General features: G+C 38.4%; 1 protein-coding gene across 6 annotated transcripts in view; it reads right to left on the bottom strand.

Annotated features, from left to right (window-relative positions):
- The window catches only part of ARHGAP42 (Rho GTPase activating protein 42), a 319552-nt gene that overhangs the window by 231467 nt on the left and 63567 nt on the right, over positions 1–24518 (bottom strand). For all 6 annotated transcript variants that reach the window (XM_064577200.1, XM_064577196.1, XM_064577197.1 and 3 more), the window contains exon 2: positions 14105–14200. In XM_064577200.1, coding sequence (XP_064433270.1) covers positions 14105–14200 — 96 coding nt within the window. The remainder of the gene's footprint in view (positions 1–14104; positions 14201–24518) is intronic.

Genomic DNA, 24518 nt, shown 5'->3' with positions numbered 1-24518 from the left:
AGCAGGAAGGAGGGAGACAGGGAAGGTAATGCCTACTACCCTGCTACATTATAGCAAAGAACAGGCTTATCATCTTTAAAAGCAAACAGTCCCAGAGCTGTTTGTGTTCAAGGGGTAATCAGGCCCCAAATATCCTGCCTTAAAGGAAACAATCAGTAATTTGTTGCTGACAGCCGCTTACACCAAACCCGCCAATCCTTCCCACCTCCCAGCACTCCTTCACATTCCACAAAGGCACCCCATTCATACTCCTCCTCTGCACCCAATCCTCCTGCCACCACCCTACTGGACCTTCAACATCCGCTTCCTTGTCCAACATCCAGCTTCTCTTTTCCACAACCTCTTGACCTCCAGTGACCTTCTCTCTGCAGTAATTCACACACCCACAAGGACACTAAGAGTTCAAGCTATCTAACCCCTTTGCTTTTGGTTTCTGGCAATGCCTTTATTCAACTCTAGTTTACTCCTAATCCTATTTCCCACAGTGGCTATCTAAAAAGAATTTTCTTTCTCAAGAACCCAGCCCCAGCTTCCCCTCACTCACTGGTACCAGATGGCCTAGCCTCCTGCTTCTCAGAGAAGTTCAAGACCCTCTGATTAACACTGTATTTATTCATTCTCTTCAACTTGCCTGCCTCAGAAAAGGGGCCCTCTTTTTCCCAAAAGCTAACAACTCCCCATGAAGCTTCTAACCTTCCCCTTCCCCATCTCTAGCTACATTTCTGTCCTTTCCATCACCACTCTTCTCTCCACACAGCTCTCCTCCCAAGTCTAAGAAGTTCCTCCCATGTACTCCTATCCTTGTAAAGGAGGAACAGCAGGGAGATATGAGGGGTTGGGGGAGGAAGAGATTTATCTGACACTTGCACCCGCACTGCAAACGCTCTTTAATCCTCAGTACCCCACAAGGTGGTCACAAGTAAAACACCGAAAGCTCTCACCATTCTGTTCTTCAAATAATGAAACTGAAATACAGAGGTTAAGTAATACCCAAGATCACAGAGCTAAGGACTTGCAGAGTGAAACTTTGAACCTCCACGAATCACATGAAATGTATCTACTTTTCCCATTACTTTAGGCATGGTCCTACACCCCGCCAAGCTCATGAAACTGAGCAAATCCAGTTACCTCCCAAGAATTTCTACTAGAGAGTCTTGTCTGCATCTCAAAACTTACGTGTCAAAAGTTGACTCATAATTTCACTCTACACTCAGGTACTGCCACATATAAACACATAAATGGGCCCATTTATGTAACTAGTAACTCAAGTGATGGATTAACTTCAGTCCTCCCTTCCATACATCCAGTCACCAGATACTGCTGATCTCTCTCTCCTCTACCCTTCCTCTTCCATTCCCACAGAAAGATACCACTTCATCTCTGCTGCTTAATGGTTCCACTGCGAAAATGCTGGGCATCAGAGATCTGGTGATCCATAAAGCACAAACTCTGAAATAGACTTTTTCCCTGTTTCAGTACCTTCTCCAGTTGAGCCCCCCTCAGTATTAACACAAGTCTATTGTTGAGAGCGGTGGTTTTCCACAGGCTAGTATCAGACACCAAGAACCGCCATAAAATTAAAGGCACCTAAGGTTTCATCCCAGGAGATTCCACCTTCATTCAGGCCTGGGGTAGATAGAGCCCAGGAACCAAATTTTTAAGGCTTCCCATAGCTGATGCTGATAACAGGCAGTCTGGCAGCTACTGGCTTTAGCGGAAGGCGGGCAGGGGAAGAATGCATGCTTTGCATGAGGAATTAAGAGTTAAAACTATATTTAAATAGAAAACAGTATACATTTTAATAAGATTTGTAAAAATTATCTCTATTTCCTCCTTGAAGCTTATCGGTATTTTCAATGGCAGCGGTACTCTTGGCCCTCGTGTTTATGGAGGAAATAAGACATTACCTTTGAGTCCCAAGAATAAAGCATGACCTGAAAGCTCTTCTCTCCATAGCACTTTGAATCATGACTCAGCAACTATTCTGAATTCTATCTATGTCAGAGAAATCACTCAGAATTAGCCTTCTTGTCCAGCCACATATTCCTAGACTAGTACATAAGGCAAACCTTTTTTTTAGGCCTATTATCCAACTCTTTTCTTGCTTTCTAACTTCTCCTTCTATACTCTGTTTCTTCCCCTCAACCACCAAACCTCTCTTTAGTGTTCACATGTTTGTCCTTGCCATTTGCCAATGAGCTTTCCAATAATCTCTGGGTGTCCATGTCCTGCCTCCTAATTCACTTATTTCAAACACAGTTTTTAGAACTATTGCCTTTCTGGTCCAAACATTTTACATCAAAACTGAAACTGTACTTTTATTTTTTCATTCACATTTAGAAATGTTCTCTCTTGGTCCATAAAAGATTTGCTGAGGAAGGCAATCTTTGACTTACTCTGGCAAATACTTCCATGCTATAATTCATCACATACACAGATGCCAGAATAAACCTCCTAAAGGGTAACTTCAATCAAAGCCTTATGTGTCTCTTGAGAACAGGCAAATGAAACTTTAGACTATACGGCAAAGCCCTCTAAGATATTCTCTGGCTTTCAATCCTTTTACTACAGTTAAAAGGACGTTATCCCTTCGTTTTCTTCAAGACTGAATATATCAAGGCAATGAACATTTAAGTACACAGACTAAATACGCCCAAGCAAGGAAAGAAGTCCAATGGTCTAGCACAAAAGGATGTACTGGAGAAATGCTTTTACATTCTAAATGCTTCAGAAAAAAATCAAGTGCTTACAGCTAGCATGGCTCAGAAGTATTTACTTTATGACTTTTGTACCAAGGTTTCAAATCTAGAAATGGGTCAGTGTTTTCATGGTCATGTGAATTTTGATTGATTACACAGGGAAAGGAAAATAAAACAGATTCATTTTATAAGCAGTTTGCAGTGATACCACTATCTTAAAATTAGCTCTCTCTGCTTTAAAATTACTTAAAATTTTTAGATAATATCCTTTTTTTTATCTCTATGGCACTTATCAGTCTAACTTCATATACAATGAACTTAATTATACATCTTATCACCTAACTCCTCTGACAAAGGTGGGGATTATTTTTCTGTTTTGCACAATGATGTGTCTTTAGCACTCAAACAGTGTCTGACAAATCATATGTGCTTGATAAGGCTTTATTTTATTTTTTATTTTTTAAAGATTTATTTATTTGAGAGAGCAAGAATGAGAGAGAGAGAGAGTACATGAGAGGGGGGAGGGTCAGAGGGAGAAGCAGGCTCCTCGCTGAGCAGGGAGCCTGATGCGGGACTCGATCCCAGGACTCCGGGATCATGACCTGAGCTGAAGGCAGTCGCTTAACCAACTGAGCCACCCAGGTGCCCCAATAAGGCTTTATTGAATGAATGAATCAGTGAATGAATCGATGAATGAATCAATGAACAAACGAACAAGTAAACTCAAGAGTAAAACTTCCTGACCTAGGAGCCAGGCAATCAAGGTTCTAATACTGGTGTGACTTTAGCAAATCATTTCCCTGTGTCTAAAGCAAAATGATAGAGTTAGCTCCCATGTTCTCCAAGGTCTCTTTCTACTCTAACATATTAAACTTGGGATTCTAAGAAACCAAGCCAACATTTCTAAGTCAGACGTAACACTTTCTGATAATTTAAACAAACAAAAATAATAGCCAGTACAATTCCCCACCTTCCCACCTCCACACATACATGAAGAAGGTATGAGAATCACCCTAGTAGTAAAGAAATGCAGCTTCTGGACAGAAAGACATAAAGCAACTGAGATAAAATGTTATCTTCAAAAGCTGTTTTCAAAGCAGATTATATTCAACATGAGCAGATAAACTCCAGTAAGTAAACTAGGAAATTACTAACAAAACTATAAACTATGCACCTAATACCCACACAGGACACCACTTACCTTTATGGTACCTGATGTTTACCAACAGGCAATAAAACATATTTCTGTTATTATGCAAAAAATTATGAAAAAAATTCATCATGGGTATGTTATGATTCAGGCTTGCAATTACAAGCAAACCATATGACTCCAATTTTACTAAGACCATTCTATTCATACAGAAAATAAAAGAGATGTACTCTAAGTGTGGTTCTGTGGGTCAATGCAAATGTAATAAAAAAAAATGGGTATCATATCCATAAGTTACATTATTAAAGTCAGGCTACCCGTGACCCGTTTTCTCCTGGGCACAAGCCCCGAGATATGGCTTTTTAAAAACATTTTTTAAAAAGCTCATCTGGGGCAGCCTTCTTAAATTTTCCATAAGGCAGTCAAATTAACCTTTTTAAAATGTAAATATAACATCACTTCACTGATTAACACCCTGCAATGCTTTTCATTACCTTTAGGTTAAAATTCCATATCCCTAACAGGGCTTAGTAAGTCTTGTCTACCTGCCCACAACCTTCACACATGCCATTTTCCTCCTGGGTATCTCCTTTGCTCTCAAGGTCTTTATTCACCCCTTCTTTGGATCTGGAATCTGCTCCCTACTCCCCCTTCGCCTACCATTTCTCCATGACTAATTTAAACATCACTTCCTCAGAGTGGCCTTCCTCCATCTTCCCACCCACCCAATTGGACCTGGTCTATCTTGAGTATGTATGATCTCTTAGCATAATATACTTTACTTTTATAGCATTCAACACAATTATAGCTTAACTGTGGTTGGTTATTTAATGTTGGTCACCCAATGATAATATAAATTACTTAAGCCACTGAAAGCACCTTAGACCTAGTTGGCACTTGGGTACTCAGATAATAAATGAGTTTTACTGGTAGGAAATACAGGCATAGGCAGGTTAAAAATAGTGGAAGAAAGGTACAAAAGCAAGTTCCTGACTCTAATCTCTGGTCCTTTTACTTGTTAAAGTAACCAGGTTAGGCCCAATGGAGTCACTCATGCTAAACCCCCCAAACCTTAAGTTTCTATCCTTGCTCTCCCAGAACAAGGCCTAAGTCAACCAAACACTGCTTGCTTGCTCAGCACAAGTTACCTAACCCAATTCCAAAACTTCCCTTGGCTCCATATAAGGAAAGTAACCCTGCTTTAGCCAATCACCAAACTCCCAGTATAATTTCCTTGTTCTTGTTCACTTTGGTCTAAAAATCTCTTGCCTCCTACAGCTCTTCAGAACTCCTTTCTACTGCTAGATTGGGTGCTGCCTGATTTCTGGATTGCTTAATAAAGCCAATAAAATCTTTAAAATTTACTCAGTAAATTTTATTCAACACAATTTGGACTATCACTCTTATAGAAGACCAAAAACACCCTGTTAGTTGTCAACTAGTCATGGCGCCTCACTGCATCTCACTTTATTCAGTAGATGCTCGAGTCAGGTGTCTCAACTTTTCCGCCTCTATGCATAAACACAAAAGCGCCGGGACTACTGACTTCAGGGATACCAAAATACTGTAGAATAGGCATATTCACAAATACAGAATTTGTGAATAATGAGGCTAAACTACATACTCCTGCATCCCAAATTATATAGGGCTACAGCATTTATTTCACTGTCTAGCCATTTTGTTGAGATTTAAGCTATCCTAAGTAACTAACCACAGATAAAAGTTTTTTCCCTCTCTATCCACTCACCTTGAAATCAGCCTTCTTTAAGTTATGTTGTCCTAAAAGGAGTATATTGCTGCCATCTTAGCCTCTAAGTCAGTGCACTCCAAGAGGGCAAGAGCTAGTAGCTAGCTTCACCACCAGGTTCCCAGGGATTGGCACAGTGTAACCTAACAGTCAACAAACAATAATGAAACTAAAGAATACAAAAATCTTTAGCTCTGGTTTGAAATATTTAGAAATACTAAGAAATTTGTTCTAAATGATTCTCAAGTACATGCAAAAGTTAGGTGTGTGCATGTGTTTGCATAAAATTTAGTCTATTATATTGAAAAGAATTATACTAGACATATCCAAATATATATATTTTTTATTTAATATATGACTCTGAAATTCTATTTATGTACCTTACAATGATTCGTTTCTATAACTAGGTCTTGCAGGGGGACTATTCATGTAACAAATATTTACTAAGCCTCTGCTACAAATAAAGCATTTAATTACTAGTACTATACAGGAATAGAAATATGAGTAAAACTTTCTAACCTCCAAAAGCATACAATTTGCTGGAGTTGATAATAAAGTTCTCTATGTAACATACTAAACTACTTTTTATTAAGCAGATCACTAAAGAAAGAAAAGGGGTTTCAGGGGATTAATATAGATCAGTAAGTTAAGACAAATTTTTTTTTTTCTTTGAGACATGTGACTTGTGACATAAGCTTCAGGTTGCTTTTCAGAGCATGAAACTTAAAAATCTAAGCCTTTTGGGATACCTGGGTAGCTCAGTCGGTTAAGAGTCTGCCTTCAGCTCAGGTCATGATCTCAGGGTCCTGGGGTAGAGTCCCGCAGCAGGCTCCTTGCATCAGGCTCCTTGCTCAGCAGGGAGCCTGCTTCTCCCTCTGCCTGCTGACCCCCCACCCCCATGCTTGTGTGTGCTCTCTCTCTCTCTCTCCCTCTCTCTCAAAAATAAATAAATAAAATAAAAAAATAAAAATAAATAAAAATAAAAATCTAAGCCTTTCAATTTCAAATTAAATCAAATTACATACTTTAAAACACAGAGCTAATATGATAAAAACCTCTCTCAAGTGGGATTTTTTTTTTTTTTTTAAAGACAGGAACTCCACCTGAAATATGCAACTTTCCCAGCTGTTTCAATCCTTAATTGTGGGTGGTTTCTGTGTGGGTGCAAAAATAGGGTGGTTAAAAAAAAAAATGGAGAACAATAATTCAATTGTCCAACTGAGAGCCATTAAAAAGTAAAATATGCTTCCTCTACAGAGTTCAAAAGAAAATGTTATTTGTATAAACAATTTAGGCATTTGGAAATGTTCCACTTTAATAGAGGACTTCCTGATTTATATAACCACATTTAAGTGGGTTATAATGAGGGTTTATAATAAGTGATAGGTTCTCTTTTGATTCAGCAAATGAGAAGGTAATTGTTTCCTAGAATTTAGTAAAAATCACAGGTCTCTTTTTGAAGAGTTCAGTTGTGGTTGGTAATGATATTGTCTCTGGTTTGGAAATTTTTTCCTAAGCAATGCTCAAGAAGAGTTTCATGGCCACACTCCACCTTCAAATATTAGTAATAATCTGTATGGATGAGTATTTAAAGTTCATCACCACATTCTGCAGAAAATCTTTCTAGAAGCATTTCATAATTTAATACTTTAAAAGTTGAATTTTATTAGTTTAAGTTGGTTCTTTTTTTAGCTAAAATCATTTATGATCATTTAAATGCATTTCCTGGTTTATAAACACAACAGTTATTATTTTTAACCTGAAACACAGGTTATTACCTCAGAGTGTTTTTATACTATAAAGAAATCCCTGCGAAACACACAAAGCAAACCATGTGCCATGCCTTCAGACTACATTCTTATTTATCACTTACAAAACTGGATCACATAGTACCTTTCCACTGGACCTAACAGATGCATTCTCAAAGTGGATGGATTTATTTGGCAAATGATGTATGCATTTTCCCCATAGTACTTTCTCTAACAAGGAAAACGAAAGAAATTTTCCAACCTCTCCTTTGAAGAATTTCTTCTACTTCCCACTCTCTGAAGAGGCATCAATGATCACTCTCAGGCTCCTATCTATATACCAAGGTGACTCAGGCTCACAGGTAAGTCACTTTACCACCATGTCATACTTCTGAGAGGTAATCAAACAACAAATATTTGCACCCGGGCAAAGCACTGCTGGCTAGGAAGACACAATAAAGGTCCCGTGACTTGAAAAGTCATTATTTTAAATTTGTGTCCTGTAGTCTCACCTTTTGACATGTTCTCCTAAAGAAGGTACAGGAAAGAATCAAAAACATAGAGTATACTACAGACAACAGAGTACACAAAACTTGGTTCAGTGTGAGTTACCATCCATCAATCTGTACACATATAATTTGTATGCAGATTTCCATATAAAAGGTTTTTTTTAAGATGTAACACGTCTTTATTCTAAGAACTATTAAGCACTAACCATTGTTATTGCTATATCTGCATATCTGCATTCAAAACAGTAAATACATGAGCTATGTCAGAAATATCTGAGCAATTATTATGAATATATTTTGATCTGAATTACCTAATGGATGACCTAATTTCTGGACTCAGAGCTGGGAGCCATAACCTTAGTTGACAAGCGGTTCTGTGTTGTCTGTCTCCACCACAGGAATTTTCTGTTTAGGTGTGTCTAAAAGAATGAAGTCCCCACCTAAAATATTTACTAGCAAACTGACTCTCCTTCTTGGTAAATGTTTAATCTCTTAAGAGCAAGGTTCATGTTGTCCAAGACTTTCCTGAGAGTTACCACAGGCCATCATACAATATTGTTAACCAAGCTGTTTATGCACAACTGCAACTGGACTTTCCAATGGTTTCCAAGATTACATAGAATGAACAAGATCTGCCTCATATTAGTGACTAACATTTTTATTGGCACTAACTCAGCCTAATAATGTCTGATTTTTAATCTAGACTTTTAAGACTCTGGTTAAAAGTGATTTCAAATTATAGGCACCAAATGCAGGAACAAGACAAAGTTGCACGCCCCAACCTTGGTATGGACATAAACTCTGAAGTGATCCACTGAGATTTACAGTCTTTTATTATCCTATACTCAGGTGCTAAATTAACCTAGCAAAACAACCTGTCTCATAGGTAGATTCACAGTAGGAACTGTGAGCTTCTATTGTTGGAATGAGCCAGTGTAAACAGTGTTTTCAAAAGGAGACTAATTTATTTTCTGTAGAGATCGCCTTTTATTTCCTACTAGTAAGGTTTTAAGGCTAGGCACATGACTTGGGAAGTTATCCTTCCCACCCATGTACATGCACCAGAACTGATGCACATGGGCATTGTTTTTTCGCATTTACATACATATTACTTACTGTGTAAATATAGTTAAATGATGGTACATTTTGTATCTGGTCTACCCATATAATTATTTAAGGAGGATTGAATCTTATACCAGTTTGTAATCACTCTGTACCCTCCCTCACCAATTTCTAAGCCCCTACTGTCCAGCTACTAAACTCCGACTTATTCCTAACTCAAAGTCTTTACTCAGTTCAAAAACTAAAGTAGTATAGAAAGTGGGCAATTAGAGCAGCTGTGAAAAGTTAAGTTGGATGCATTCAATAGGCTGCTTCCCACTGGGCTAGCTCTGCAATAGGCAGAGAAAAGGGAGCTAGCAAAAGCTCACATGCAGTTCATTTATCCCTGGAAAAGGGAGGAGTAATGACTTCTTGCTTCTTTTGAATGGAAAGGAGGATGCTAAAGGGAGAGCATGTATCCCTGTCCTGCTTGGGACTTCAATTTTGGAAACAACTGACCTGTTCTCTAAGCCGGAGAAATTCCACACCGAGTCGCACACAACTAACTACATTTTGCTTCCTTCCAAGCCAGCAATGTTTGACTAGCGCTAAAAAACAAACCCACCACCCACCCACCAGTGCACAAGGCCAAAAGGGTGGGAACAGATGAAGAGTGGGACTGGCTTATAGGCCAGACACAGGCCTACTCACCTATAAAACTCCTGGAACAGCTTCCACAAGTTAGGTAATTATACTGATATGAAAACAGAACCTTCTTTTCCTTACATTGCTCAAAATCTATTTTTCACACTATCCCACTGTAAACACATTGAAAGCAGACATCTTAGTCATCTTCCTACCACCTTCCCACCCATTCCCACCACAACTCACATCCAAAAAGACTGCAAACGTCTTGATTATACAAGTTATTTTTCATTGACATTGCTTGATTATAAAAGATGAGTTTTTGTAAGTCATCATTTTTAATGGTTCCATTTTTGGTAAGTCACAAAACTACTCTAGCTGAGAGTGCTGTGGCTAATACTCAAAGCTAAAGTCACAGCTTTCCCTACTTCATTCCCCTTTGGTTAAATCAGAGGAATAAAGAGGCTGAAACTGGGGTTTCAAGAAGATATTTTAAACAAAGTTGAAACTATGTATTTCCCACGTAGAATTAAAACTGATGACAAAAATAAACAAGAAAACTTGATGGAGGTAGGAAAGTTCCTCACACAGCATCCACTCCAGAGTACCCAGCAGTCTGAGGGATACGTTCCTAGGTCACTGTCCTTGAAACAACAGCCTGCCATATCCTCCTAATTCTTCCATGTTAGAAATGGTTATTTAAGCCTCCTCCTCTTTATTATATAGTTATGTTTAAATGTTTAGAATGCATTTGAGGGCTCAGTATAAGGATAAAAAGTGTTGGACAGTGAGGATATAGGAACATACCTATATTTTTACATCTTTTTTTTTTCCAGAAATAATTTTTTACACTACTTTTTGCTCTAAGTTAGGTTTTCCTAATAAAGTTTTAATGTCTGAATCAGATTCCCCATAATAGGAGCTACATAAGTCTCCTGATTTAAAAGCATCAAGAAGCATTATATCTATCCTTACATAGCATTCATCTTCTGCTCCCCAACCTTTGATCTAACTCCTCGAAGCCCTCAAAACACTAGAATTTAATCCAGTATTCATTGCCTACAATAAACCTTCACCTACTGATCAATTCACACCTTTCAAATCTAATCTGCAAGAGACACAACATCCATTTAGCCAAAGTGGAAAGTGACAAGCAGACCAGTGTTGAAGATCAAATTCACCACAACCTGGGGAAATCACCTAACATCTACCTGAAGGGCTGCAGAGCATATATTTAAAAACCCTACCTCTGCAGTTACATTTGACTTTAAGAAGGTATTTTAAGTAAGAATTTTAAAGGAAATTAAGAGAAATATGTAGAAATATGTTTATTGTACTTTTTAACAAGATCAACTAGAATCAACCTGAATGTTCTATAGATTTTATTTCTTTCTTTTTTTTTTTTTAAAGATTTTATTTATTTATTTGAGACAGAGAGAATGAGAGAGACAGAGAGCACATGAGAGGGGGGAGGGTCAGAGGGAGAAGCAGGCTCCCTGCCGAGCAGGGAGCCCGATGTCGGACTCGATCCAGGGACTCCAGGATCATGACCTGAGCTGAAGGCAGTCGCTTAACCAACTGAGCCACCCAGGCGCCTAGATTTTATTTCTTAAATAAAGATTTTATTTCTTTATTTCTTCTTTCTACATGGCTCAGTACTTTTCATTAGAGCACTGAGGGAGGAGGAGTCATTTATGATTTGTTTATTTCTTTGTTTCTGTATCTGAACCTGATGAAATATTTTAAGTCATGAAATTATTAAAAATTATATCTATGAAAACCCAGAGTATTTGCCATAATCCTCCTTAAAAGAAAACAAATTATATGTATATATTTTTATTAAGTATACATACACATATATATACAAATTATATATATATAATTCTATTAGAAAAATATACAGATAAGTGAAAAAATTAAAATTTATAAGGAGAGTTATATCATTTATTCAACAATTTAACTGAGGGTGTACCATGAATCAGGCTCTAGGTCAGGTGCTAAAGCTAAAGTGGTTTTAAAAAAGAAAAGACAGGGGTTGTCTGCAATAGCCAAACTGTGGAAAGAGCCGAGATGCCCTTCAACAGATGAATGGATAAAGAAGATGTGGTCCATATATACAATGGAATCTTACTCAGCCATCAGAAAGGATGAATACCCAACTTTTACATCAACATGGATGGGACTGGAGGAGATTATGCTAAGTGAAATAAGTCAAGCAGAGAAAGTCAATTACCATATGGTTTCACTTATTTGTGGAACATAAGGAATAGCATGGAAGACATTAGGAGAAGGATGGGAAAAATGAAGAGGGGGAATCGGAGGGAGAGATGAACCATGAGAGACTATGGACTCTGAGAAACAAATAGGGTTTTAGAGGGGAGGGGGGTGGGGGGATGGGTTAGCCCTGTGATGGGTATTAAGGAGCACGGAGCACTGGGTGTTATACGCAAACAATGGATCGTGGATCACCACATCAAAAACTAATGATGTATTGTATGGTGACTAACATAACATAATAAAATTTTTAAAAAAGAAAAGACAGAGGTGCCTGGGTAGCTTGGTTAAGTGATCGACTCTTAATTTTGGCCCAAGTCATGTTCACAGGGTCATGAGATCGAGCCCCAAGTTGGGCTCCATGCTGGGGTGTGGAACCTGCTTAAAATTCTCTTGTTCCTCTGCCCTCCCCCACCCGGACTCCTGTACACTCTCTGTAAAAAAAAAAAAAAAAAAAAAAAAAAAAGGACAGTTCTGGCCTCTGCCTTCTTGGAATTACAATTACATTACTAAGTGAATAAGTGAAAATAAATGCTCTTATGTAAGTATGTGGGTTTTAGTTTTTTTCTAAACAACAATGCTAATATGTTAGTATTTTAGTAATATTATGTAGGCTTTTTGGCCAGGTGTGTGTTACAAGGCCTTTGCTGGGGGCTAGACATTTATGACACAAATGTCAAGAAGTGGCACACAAAAATGACAACTATAGTTTCAAGTGCCAGTGGTGTATCATCACTGAAGGTGCCCTTTCTCATACATCCTGTAAAGAGAAAGAGAAGTCATGCTGAGGAGGACCATGAGGCAGTCCTCATCCTTCTTTCTACATGGCTCAGTACTTTTCATTAGAGCACTGAGGGAGGAGGAGTCATTTATGATTTCAAGAGACCAGCTACCTCTACATTCCTCTGAGTAACTAACACTCCTAAAGGAGCAACCAAATAAAGTGACACCTGGCACAGCACCGCGGAAAGACTGCCACCTTGAACTCTGAATTCTGACAGTGATTTATCCAGAAGGAACTTTTGTGAACGTAAGCAAGCTAAAGCTACACAATGAATCAAACTCAGTCAGCTTATCTTTTCCTGGAGCCTTTCTTTGGTGGGGATAACACTGCCCTTTCCTTTCACAGCTAGGTTTGGGCTTGCTACTTAGGTTTTCAAAATTAAAAATATACTGTTTAGGAATACATATATAACTGACAAAACTATAAAAGAAATGATAAAGGAAGAAGAGAAATGTGATTGTGGAGGGGCATATCAGGGATTATAAATCCTTACTACTCCAAGTGTGGTCCATGGATCAGCAGTGTCAACATGACCTTCAAAATTCTGTTAGAAATGCAGAATCGCACACTCCACCTGAGACCTTCTGTATCAGAATCTGCATTTTATAAGATCTCCAGCTGTTATGTAATGTGTGTATACACATTAAACCTCTAGAGTCACTGTTCTAAACACTTGTAATATGCTATTTTTATACCTGGAAGATGAGTACCTTTTGTATTATCCTCCAAAATGTACATAGTCTATACAGTCTTCTGATGATGTGACATGTCTCTAATTCAGCCTACAAATGGGCCCACTGTCTACAAACTGTTAAGGAGTAACTGTTAAAATGTGGGGGAAAGGAATGCTACATGAATCTGATCTTCAAACAGTACAAATTCAGATACAGATAAAACTTCAGGGATCACATAACCCAACCTCTTTGCTTTATGAAATAAAACCATCTGAATCAGGAAGGGGCATGCCCCCCAGGGTCAGACTGCTGAATTACTAAAGCAAAGTTGGATCAGAGCTCAAGTCTCCTGATCCTCAATAATATTTTATATCCTATAATAACACTGGTTTAATACATCATGACTGAATTTTTCCTTTATAAACAAATACTCATGTTAAAAGAGAAATCAGTATTAAATTTTTTAAAAGTAAAATAATTCTGAAAACCAGTACCTTGTATATTTAATAGTAGATGCCCAATATGTATGTGAATGAATGATTCACTTTGAGGCAGAGACAAACATTGTTATCCAACTCTTCTTAAAGGGATGAGCTAAATTATAGAATGATTAATAAGTAATTTCCTTATAAAAAAAACAGAGTTCAATTTTTAGACAATTTATAATATAGCTCCTCTACAATAACCAAAAATCACCCTTATACTTTTATCAAAATCAGAATATTTTACATGTTCATTATTTGGGTATGTGAATCTGTTTGATTTCAGTGAAATCAGTATCTGAAGTAGGACTTTTAAAATTATGTAGAATATTAAAGAACAGTAATACTCACCAATACTAATTTCATCATCTGTTTCAGCATCACCAATACATTCAAACTGGAAATCTTGCAGTGACTGGGAAAATTTCTGTACTGCCATAGACAGATCTATAATTAAAAAGTTAAAAAAAAAATCGTAAATTGAAGGTACCATGGAATATGAGATTTTCCACGTGCATTACTCTATAACTTCAATTTTAATACTTTATTTACCAGAAGCTTTTAAAATACCAGCTTGACAAATTTAAGCAGATTTTAAAGAGACTACTAGAAGAAATATTTTAGGAAATGGATCTGCTCTGCTCACAGGGGATTTACCGTTTAAGAAAGTTTTGGTGCCAGCTGTGTATTATCTGGAAGCCAATTCCCAAAGCCTTTATCAAAAAACTACCATTCACTCCCCACAAATGGAGCATTTAGAAGGAAAGAAGGAAGGAAGGAAGGAAGGAAGGAAGGAAGGAAGGAAGGAAGGAAGGAAGTTAGGAAGGAAAGAAAGAAAGAAAGAAAGAAAGAAAGAAAGAAAGAAAGAAAGAAAGAAAGAAAGAAAGAAAAAGGAAGGAAGGAAGGAAGGAAGGAAGAAAGGATGGAAGGAAGGAAGAAGGAAGAAAGAAGAAAGAAAGAAGAAAAGAAAGAAAGAAAGAAAGAAAGAAAGAAAGAAAGAAAGAAAGAAAGAAAGAAAGAAAGAAAAAGGAAGGAAGGAAAGAAGAAAGAAAGGATGGAAGGAAGGAAGGAAGGAAGGAAGGAAGGAAGGAAGGAAGGAAGGAAGGAAGGAAGGAAGGAAAGAAGGAAGGAAGAAAGAAGAAAGAAAGAAAGAAGGAAAGAAAGAAAGAAAAGTCACTAAGGTTGCTGATGGAGTGAGGAGAAAGGGAGGGGAAAGCAGCCAATCTTTGATTAGAAAGGATCCCCAATGTACAGACTACAGAGCAGGTAAGGAATGTGTTTTGATCTCCTAAGGCCACCTAAAAGGCTGTTTACGAATAACCTCATGATTTATAGGGGACCTCAAGCTAAATATATTCTTCAATCCTGGCTTCAGTCTGAACAAAGTCCAGAGTGTGACTAAATCCAGAAGAATTCTTTATTCCTGGAGAAAATAAAGAAAAGCCCAGAATAATGAGAAGTAAATCCCTGGGATGCAGCCTAACAGAGTGATTAAGAATGCAATGTGGAGCTAGGCTGCCTGGGTGGAAATCCAAGTCCCCCCAGGTACTTGCTACGTGACCTTGGGCAAATTATTTAACTCCTCTGGGCCTTTTTTTCCTCATCTGTAAAGAGCGAATAACAATCGCATAACCACTTCACACAGTTGTTTTAAGGACTGAGTAAATTAATATTTGCAAAGGGTTTAGAACCAAGCCTGGCACTTAAAAAAACTCTGTTTACGTTTTTTAAGTAAAATTATAAATCAATCTGATAGTGCAGCAACAGAGGCTTTAAAGATCCCACCTCTTGGAACTACTCTGATCATCCATACCAAACTTTCCACATAAGTTTGTGCCAGTAGCAAAACATATTTTTCTGGAATTCACTCTATAACTTCATTTAGTGGTATCTCCCATGAGTTCAAGTCCAATACCTGAACTCTTACATTTAATTCAAGCAATAGAACCCAAGAGAAGACTCTCTCCTTAACAATGTTTAGTCAGACTCCTCTGAGCCCTTACCTTGACTAGGCTTCTACCTTGGCTCCCAGTCCTCACTGGCCCTACATAGTCCAGTTTTATCAAGAATCTTGCCAAGTCAGTTGATAGAGAATTCCCCACTTTGGATACGGGATCAAAATCTTCATCCCCTACCTTTGTCCTTGGCCTACCTTCAACAAGAATCCTCCTTCCTTTGATGTCTCCTACCAGTAATTTTCCATTCCAATCAAACATCCCCCTAACCCATATAGCTCCTTGGCTATAAATCCCCACTTGTTCTTGTTGCATTCAGGGTTGAGTATGATCTCTCTCCCCTATTGTGATAGATAATCTTGACACTTTTAGCAGTCTTTTTTTTAGTTTTTTTATTTATTTGACAGAGAGACAGAGCACAAGAAGGCAGAGTAGCAGGTAGAAGGAGAGGGAGAAGCAGGCTCCCCGCTGAGCTAGGAGCCTGATGTGGGGCTCAATCCCAGGACCCTGGGATCATGACCTGAGCCGAAGGCAGTTGCTTTTAATCAACTGAGCCACCAAGGCACCCCTAGCAGTTTTGAATAAAGTCCTCCTTAACATTCTAACTGGTGTCAGAATAGTTTTTTTCTTTAAGAGAACAGTTTGGCCCCATGCCTAAACATGACCCCAGGACGTACTGTAGTAACCCACCATTCATGAAACCCCAAGCACCTATCAAAGTTAAGTACTCATGAATGAATAGGTCTTCAAACACTCTTTTGTGCCATTGTGATCCAAAAAACTCAACAACACCCTGAACAAAGACTATTCTGAAGCTGACAGGCCTTAAGCTTCAGAGAGGGTTTTTTAAAAAAAAATCAAAATATACACACAAGAGAAATTAAAAAAAAAATTCTCTGGAAAGATGATGCTACTCATAGATTACACCTCTTCCCACAAGAGGGCTAAAACTTTGGGCCAGCTGCATATTCTTCTTGAGAATTACTTTCAACTTAAGAGTGTTAGAAAGTTCTATCACCTTAAGAATGGCTCTCCATTGGGCTTTCAGAAAGAAAGATAAAGAAAGCCTTCTTAATGAATTATTAGTCAATGAGAAAACAAAGGTTTCATTAGAGCTAGACTTCACCAATTACCTTTGAGCCTTGGACAACCATTCATCCTCCCCAAAAACGATTTTTCTTATCTATACAACAGAGAATTAATACTGATCTCAAGAGGTTGTTCTAAAGACTAAACGAAGTATGTGCCTGGTACATACTAGGCAACTCAATAAATGGCATCAGTTATTATCATTCAAGTCCAACTTATAAAGGTGGGAAAGTTGACTGGCCTTCCAGACAGAAGGACACTATGCAAAAGTATGCATGTATCTGACAGTGCACAGTGCACAGGTAGAGAAATCTGGCTATGGGTAGAGAAATCATTAACACCTACATAAAATGTTATGAGAAGACAAAGAAAGAGACTCCTGGGATAATTTTAAGTCAAGCTGTATGTGGGTACTCTCCCTGAGACGGGAATCACATTCCATTTAATGTCCCTTTATTTTTCTATGTACAATATAAACGCTTATGGTAAAATGGATTTGAAATCACAGATGCAATTCCTACAGCAGAGTTGAGATGGGGGAATAGTGTATATGGATGAATCAGGATGCTTAAGAATTTTATAAGAGACATTCTTCCTTCTCTCCCCTCCTCATCACTAGTTCCTGAGAGTTTCCCCTCAAACAAACACAATGAGCTATCTGGAAGCTTTGTCCTAGGGAACTCTAACACAGTATCCCCCAATCGAACATTTCTTCCTAAAATGCTCTTTGCTTCCCATGGCCTTGCTCCTTGACTAAGAAAGGTAAGCTGCTTTGTCGTTATGCAGACATCACAGTGGATGCACTATAAGAATTCCTGTTCCCAAACAAGAACCTAAAGCCCATTTTATAAGCTATTCTTGTCAATACAGCCAAGTGATTGAGAATGTGAGTTCTAGTGGCAGAGAAGCAGGGCTAACTTCCTGCCTCTACCAATCAGTGACATAACTGTGGGCAAGTTCCTTAACTTCTCTGTATCTCAGCATCCTCATTTGTTGAGTGGAACAGAACCTGTCTCTCAGGATTGCTGTGAAGAGAAAGTGAGTTAAATATAGATGAAGAACTTAGAACAGTCTCTGGCACACAATTAAGCACTCAAAAGGTGTTGGCTATTTCCATGTTAAACATCTTAGAAAAGAAAAAAAAAAAATAATTCAGGAACGAAGGTGGCAGCTGTTAGACCTTAGATAACCTTGGAAAATGCCCAAGAGAACCATCTGCTGTTGATAGTAGTTTCAATTCTCTCTTGGTGCACTGCAATCAAGCCATGACAAAGACAACCTGATTATTCAGTATTTCTGTGTAAGAGATAGGTGTCTATTTCAACCCTGGAATGAAGAATGCACGCTCTCTCCATAGTCCTTTCAGAAGCATAACAAGGCAGAATTACATTTTAAAAACTTGGTTCTCAAGTAATTCAGATGATAATTCCAAAAATAATGAGAAGTTCGAAATATGACTTATTTTCAACTTCAACTGTCTGGGTTCTTGACTTTCCTTTTATTTGTTCTCATTTTCTAAAAACCAAAGTAATAATCAGGTCAGAAATATTATCAAGGTAAGGAACTTATGATATTTTCTGCCAAGAATATTGATCAATCTTCAAAATGAGGAATCCAGCTCACTCTCTTGGCTCTATCTTCCTCTGAACTAGAAAGCACAACACCTTTAACTGACTTGAAACTACATGAAAAACACTATTCCCTAATGGTCTAAAGTTTCTTAATAGTGGCCAGATGCACAATATAGAAGTACTTGTTCTAAAACCTTTTAAATAAAATTGATTCACATCTGACTATAAAACCTGATTTTAAAAACTCTACTGTTGAATTTTAAAGTGTCAAAATGTGTAATGATAAGAATCTGCATTTTCTCTTAAGTACAAAAAGGAAGATGAAGCATATAAACTATGACAAGCAGAGAGTTCTAGTTTAGGCAAGGGTGTCTCTTTCTCCCTATTTCTACCCAACTACTAGAACTTGAGAACAAACAAGAAAAAGATCCCAGTCAGAGCCACCTGGCCACATTCTAAGGTGAAGGTAGAGGAATAACATTTACCAGCAGGCAAGGTTGTACACATAAAGATGCCACAAATACTGCCAGTACCACGTCTTTTCCACTTGCCTAACCTACAAGTTAAGCAAGGACGTCTTCACGTATATTCACATTAAGTTGAAAGAAATTACACTGGGCTTTAATAGTCAGCAATGTTTCTATATCAGAGTTAACCTGTAGCGCCCATGATTAGATGACGCTAATGAAACACTAAAACTTCATTTCATTAGAGAAATAAAACACACTTAGTAAATAATTATAACTCTTCTTATACATTAAGAGCTACCTTTTACTTTAGAAGTGTTAATGGGATTATTTTTACAATGTTAGCTCGGAAGTGAGCTATATTTATGTCAGAGTCCACCGGTACAAGGCAGTTCTCTGAGATTAGATTTAAGACTCACAGGAACAGGGCGCCTGGGTGGCTCAGGTGGTTAAGCGACTGCCTTCGGCTCAGGTCATGATCCTGGAGTCCCGGGATCGAGTCCCGCATCGGGCTCCCTGCTCGGCAGGGAGTCTGCTTCTCCCTCTGGCCCTCCCCCCTCTCATGTGCTCTCTCTCATTCTCTCTCTCTCAAATAAATAAATAAAATCTTAAAAAAAAAAAAAAAAAGACTCACAGGAACAATATATCCCAGACGTATGTGTTGTAGAATTATCTTTACACTACCATGCAGAAGGCAGATAGTAAAAAGCAATTGGAAAACAACGGTAAAAACAAGTTAAATCCTTTCCTCCAAAAGGGCACAGTCCATAGGAGCATCAGGCATGTAAATAAATCCCATCATAGGTCAACTGATAAAGTCTCTTACAGAGGTTAATAACACCATCACTACAGGTAGTACTTACTATGTGTCTGATACTTTTCCAAGCACTTAATGTAAATTAAACCATTAATTCTCACAACAGTCACACAAAGCATATATCATCACTCTCATTTTACAGACGAAGAAACCAAGGCACAGGCAGGTTAAGTGGCTTCCCCAAGTGCGTACAAGCTAGTAAATAACAGAGCCAGATTTTCAACCCAGAGAGCTTGGCTCCAGAATCCCCACTCAACCACACTGCCAACCCTGCTCTGCACATAAAGATAGCAAATAAGAAGGCACAATCCCTTCTGCTTGAGTGTATGGGGGGAAGGCTTCTCAGAATAATCAATGAAAACGGAGACTTAAAAGAAGGGACAACACACCAAGCATGGCCAAGTTAACAAAACATACAGAATCCTCCAAAGGCATCTTCTACCTACATATCCAGCCTCACCCATCAAGATTCACACCACGCTGGGGTACTAGTTATTACCAGAAACAAACATCCAGTGTCTTGTACCTATGTTTATATTGTTATTCCACCTTCTAGAGATATACTCTTCTCCATAGTCTCTTTCTTTTTTTTTTTATTTTTTATTTTTTTTATTCTTATGTTAATCCCCATACAATACATCATTAGTTTTAGATGAAGTGTTCCATGATTCATTGTTTGTGCATAACACCCAGTGCTCTATGCAGAATGTGCCCTCCTCAATACCCACCACCAGGCTAACCCATCCTCCCACCCCCCTCCCCTCTAGAACCCTCAGTTTGTTTTTCAGAGTCCATCGTCTCTCATTGTTCGTCTACCCCTCCGATTTCCCCCACTTTATTCTTCCCCTCCCGCTACCTTCTTCTTCTTCTTCTTTTTTTTTTTTAACATATATTGCATTATTTGTTTCAGAGGTATAGATCTGTGATTCAACAGTCTCACACAATTCACAGCGCTCACCATAGCACATAACCTCCCCAGTGTCTATCACCCAGTCACCCCATCCCTCCCACCCCACCCCCCACTCCAGCAACCCTCAGTTTGTTTCCTGCAATTAAGAATTCCTCATATCAGTGAGATCATATGATACATGTCTCTCTGTTTGACTTATTTCGCTCAACATAATACCCTCCAGTTCCATCCACGTCATTGCAAATGGCAAGATCTCATTCCTTTTGATGGCTGCATAATATTCCATTGTATATATATACCACCTCTTCCTTATCCCTTCATCTGTCGATGGACATCTTGGCTCTTTCCATAGTTTAGCTATTGTGGACATTGCTGCTATAAACATTGTGCACGTACCCCTTCGGATCCCTACTTTTGTATCTTTGGGGTAAATACCCAGTAGTGCAATTGCTGGATCATATGGTAGCTCTATTTTCAACTTTTTGAGGAACCTCCATACAGTTTTCCAGAGTGGCTGCCCCAGCTTGCATTCCCACCAACAGTGTAGGAGGGTTCCCCTTTCTCCGCATCCCCGCCAACATCTGTCGTTTCCTGACTTGTTAATTTTAGCCATTCTGTCCATAGTCTCTTTCAATATATCTCTCAAGCCCCCATTTCCCCCCAAAAGCCCTTCCTGATCCCTTCCGAGTTGGCATTATCTCTTCTTTCCCACTTTCCACTATATGTTGTGACACACTTGCTGTGCTTTCTCTATTTTACCTTTTACCCTGTTATCCATAAACCTAGTCTATCCACCCTATTTTCAGTAATGTAATAAAGGTAGGAAGTTTTACCATCTGTGAATACTATCCAAGTATCCAGCACCATTTCTTATACACAAGAGCTCAACTTTTGAAAGCATAAATTTCTTTTAGGTAAGTCAATACTGAAACTTTCCAGATGCCTTTCATCTTCCATTCTTCCCACTCTTGCAATCCCATAATGTGGCTTTTTCAACCACTGGTAAAACATGGGTTGTCCATTTTCCAAAACAGTAATAAATAATAAAATGTTTTACTATTTACAAGAAGTTTTGATATACATTCACAATAATGATAGCAATAGTGTTGATGTTTTACTATTTCAAAGTTCTTACATATTTTTTCCTAATTCTCACACAAAGCTATGAGAGCTGATGCTCTGAAAATTTAAGTAGTAATTTAATTTGCCCAAAGTTTAAGAGCTGGACACCAATCTGGACAGGTCTTCTGCTCCCCAAGTTTGAGGCTCTTTCTGCTGCATCCCAAAGCTAATTCCCAGTGACTAACAAGCATTAAAATCAGGGAAGGTGTGCCCTTTAACAACATCTCACTAATCCGTCACCTGCTATATAAATTCCAAGATAGTAAGACTCCATGTATTGAACTATATATTAGAGCTGGTTATGCTTATTAGCATGGAATAAGCTAGCAGCGAACATACATTAGATGGTCATTATTAAACACCATGCTAGAGGACAAAGGAAATTCACATCATTCTTATACTTTCTAATGCTACAAGATAAGTGAGTAACAGTCTAGGTGTTAAGCTTCTTGAAGGTAGGTATATATTCTTCATCTCATTTTGCCCTTAGTGCCCAATAGAAAGCAGACACAAAAGAGACCAGAGGGACCAGAAAGACAGAAGTGTACACCAATGTGTTAATATAAGAATCCACCGTAGGGGCGCCTGGGTGGCTCAGTTCCTTAAGCGTCAGACTCTTGATTTTGGCTCAGGTCATGACTTCAGGGTTGGGGGATTGAGTACCGCATCGGGCTCCACACTGGGCGTGAAGCATGCAAGATTCTCTCTCCTTTTCCCTCTCCCTCTGCACCTCCCGCCTCCCCTCCCCCTTAAAAGAAAAGAAAAGAATCCACTATAGATCAATTACTGAAAAGCTTATGGTACTGGGAACACACATGAGTATAACTGGAAGCCTTAATTTACTTAAAATCATACTGAACATTACACAGGAGAATGTGTTCAAAGAATTATCAAATAAGCCTGGATTTTTAACACCTGCAGTTATGTTTCTAGTGTTTCTCAGAGCACTACAAATGTCAGACTGCTAGATGGAGAAAAGTCAGAGGAAAAAAACACTAGGTGTGGGAGAGTATTATAAAAACACAATGAGACCTTGTCAATAAAAATCATTTCTATGGCTCTTATTTGAAAAAGTTTTTAAATGCCCACTTTGTTATTTTCCAGTTTATATAAGTGGGTAGAAAATACTGGTTGTCTAATATCAACAATTAAAGAAAAGTCTTCATAAAGAAGGCCCAGGACAAAGCTTAGTAACAGTAATTGCTCAATATGTGTTATGTTGAGCTAAAGTGAAGTTGAGTGACTTGCAGTAATGGGATCAAAGATCTTTCCTTGTGAGCCTTGAGAAATGCTGCCACGTAGCAACAGCCATGTTCACAGGAGATCACTGGAGACAAAAATCACCAAGGGGCAATGGGGTACTGATGCTGTTCTTCATCCCTCTGGAAACACAAAAAGAACAGACTACTCCAGGCCACTAAATTAACTTGCCGTGTTTGAGGATGGAACAACACTGTTTTGGCACTGTAAAGTTGGCCTAGCTTTAGATGGCCTCATTCATTTCTATAACAGATGTGTATTCAGGGTATTACTTCTGCATCCTGTTTTGGATACATGCACCCTTGTGGCAGGCAGTGTAAGTCAAAGCATCTGTTTTCAGTGATAAACTGAAGTCTTATGTGATGAACGTACTCAGATCTGGGAAGAAGTCTTTCATTAGAATCAATCATTCTTTCACATCGTGAATTAAGTGTGCACAAGAGTCTAAAAGACATGGTCGCCAATCCAGGGACCTCCATCTACTGCAATATGTCTTAGAGCAAGCACTTAGCCTCTCTGAATCTCAGGTTCCACATGTACAAAAGAAAGATAGTAAACCCTTGCAAGACTGTCATGAATATTACGTGAAACTGGCTTAGCATAGTGTCTGGTACAGAACAGAACAAACTTGAAATACTGGTTCTCAACAAATGTTATTAAGATGGCAAATGCAGAATATGAAATATTTTCATTGTAAGCACAACGTATTTAGTCTGCAAATTAAATTACTATCTTCAGGACAGCTTCAGTGAAAATAAATAGTGCTGGCCTCTAAGACCAAACAGTTTGTAATCCCATAAATGATATGTGTCTGGCAAGTAGTTCCAGAAGATTCCAACCTAAAAACAAACAGGAACCAACAGTTGGACAGATTTTATCCACAGTTTCAATAAAGCTACAAATTCCATAAAAATTAAAAACGAAAACCCACAAAGACTTCACTGCTGCTCGAAGTGAAGTTAAAAATAGAAAAGTTCAAAGGATGAAATAAACCACCCATCTTTCTACCCTGGGGAATAAAGCTTGAAAAAGGAAGGGTAAGGAAACAATGGCACACTGCAGTTTCTTAGGATTCTCTCCCTTCCTCAGTAGGCACTCCTTTTCTGCCTTCAAGTTTTCTCTTCCTCACGCTCTTTCCTTCAGGAGGGCTTGTCTTTAGTCACGTTGTTTTACCTCAATACTTGTTTTCTTTTAAAAAGTGCTGTGTATTTACATGCAGGCAACTCCTCCATGGTGATTTTAAGTCTGAATGCTGGACTTCCAAGCAAAATTGAATAAAATATCCCTCTTGCCTTTTTTTTATTATTATTTAAGTTAAAAAACATGGAATTACCCAACATGGAGAACCTTGTTGCTTTCCTAAGCTTCCAAGCAACACATGATGGGCTGGCATGTTTTTGTGGGCTTCCTGGTCTGCTTTCCCACCCATGACCTCTCCCTAGTCCAATCACTCATTCCATACTACTTGCCAGGCATCTACAATTTACAGTCTTATCAGCAGACTCAGCAATGTGAAATGTTTTATTGCTCTACCCTCACCTCCAGCCCACTTTTCTTTTGACTACCTGAAGTAT

The sequence above is a fragment of the Mirounga angustirostris genome, unplaced genomic scaffold, assembly GCF_029215605.1.
Source record: "Mirounga angustirostris isolate CCGP_5_RB_7025 unplaced genomic scaffold, mMirAng1.0.hap1 SCAF_13, whole genome shotgun sequence".
Taxonomy (NCBI): domain Eukaryota; kingdom Metazoa; phylum Chordata; class Mammalia; order Carnivora; family Phocidae; genus Mirounga; species Mirounga angustirostris.
Note: the sequence above shows the minus strand (reverse complement) of the source record. Positions and strands in the feature narration are given on the sequence as shown.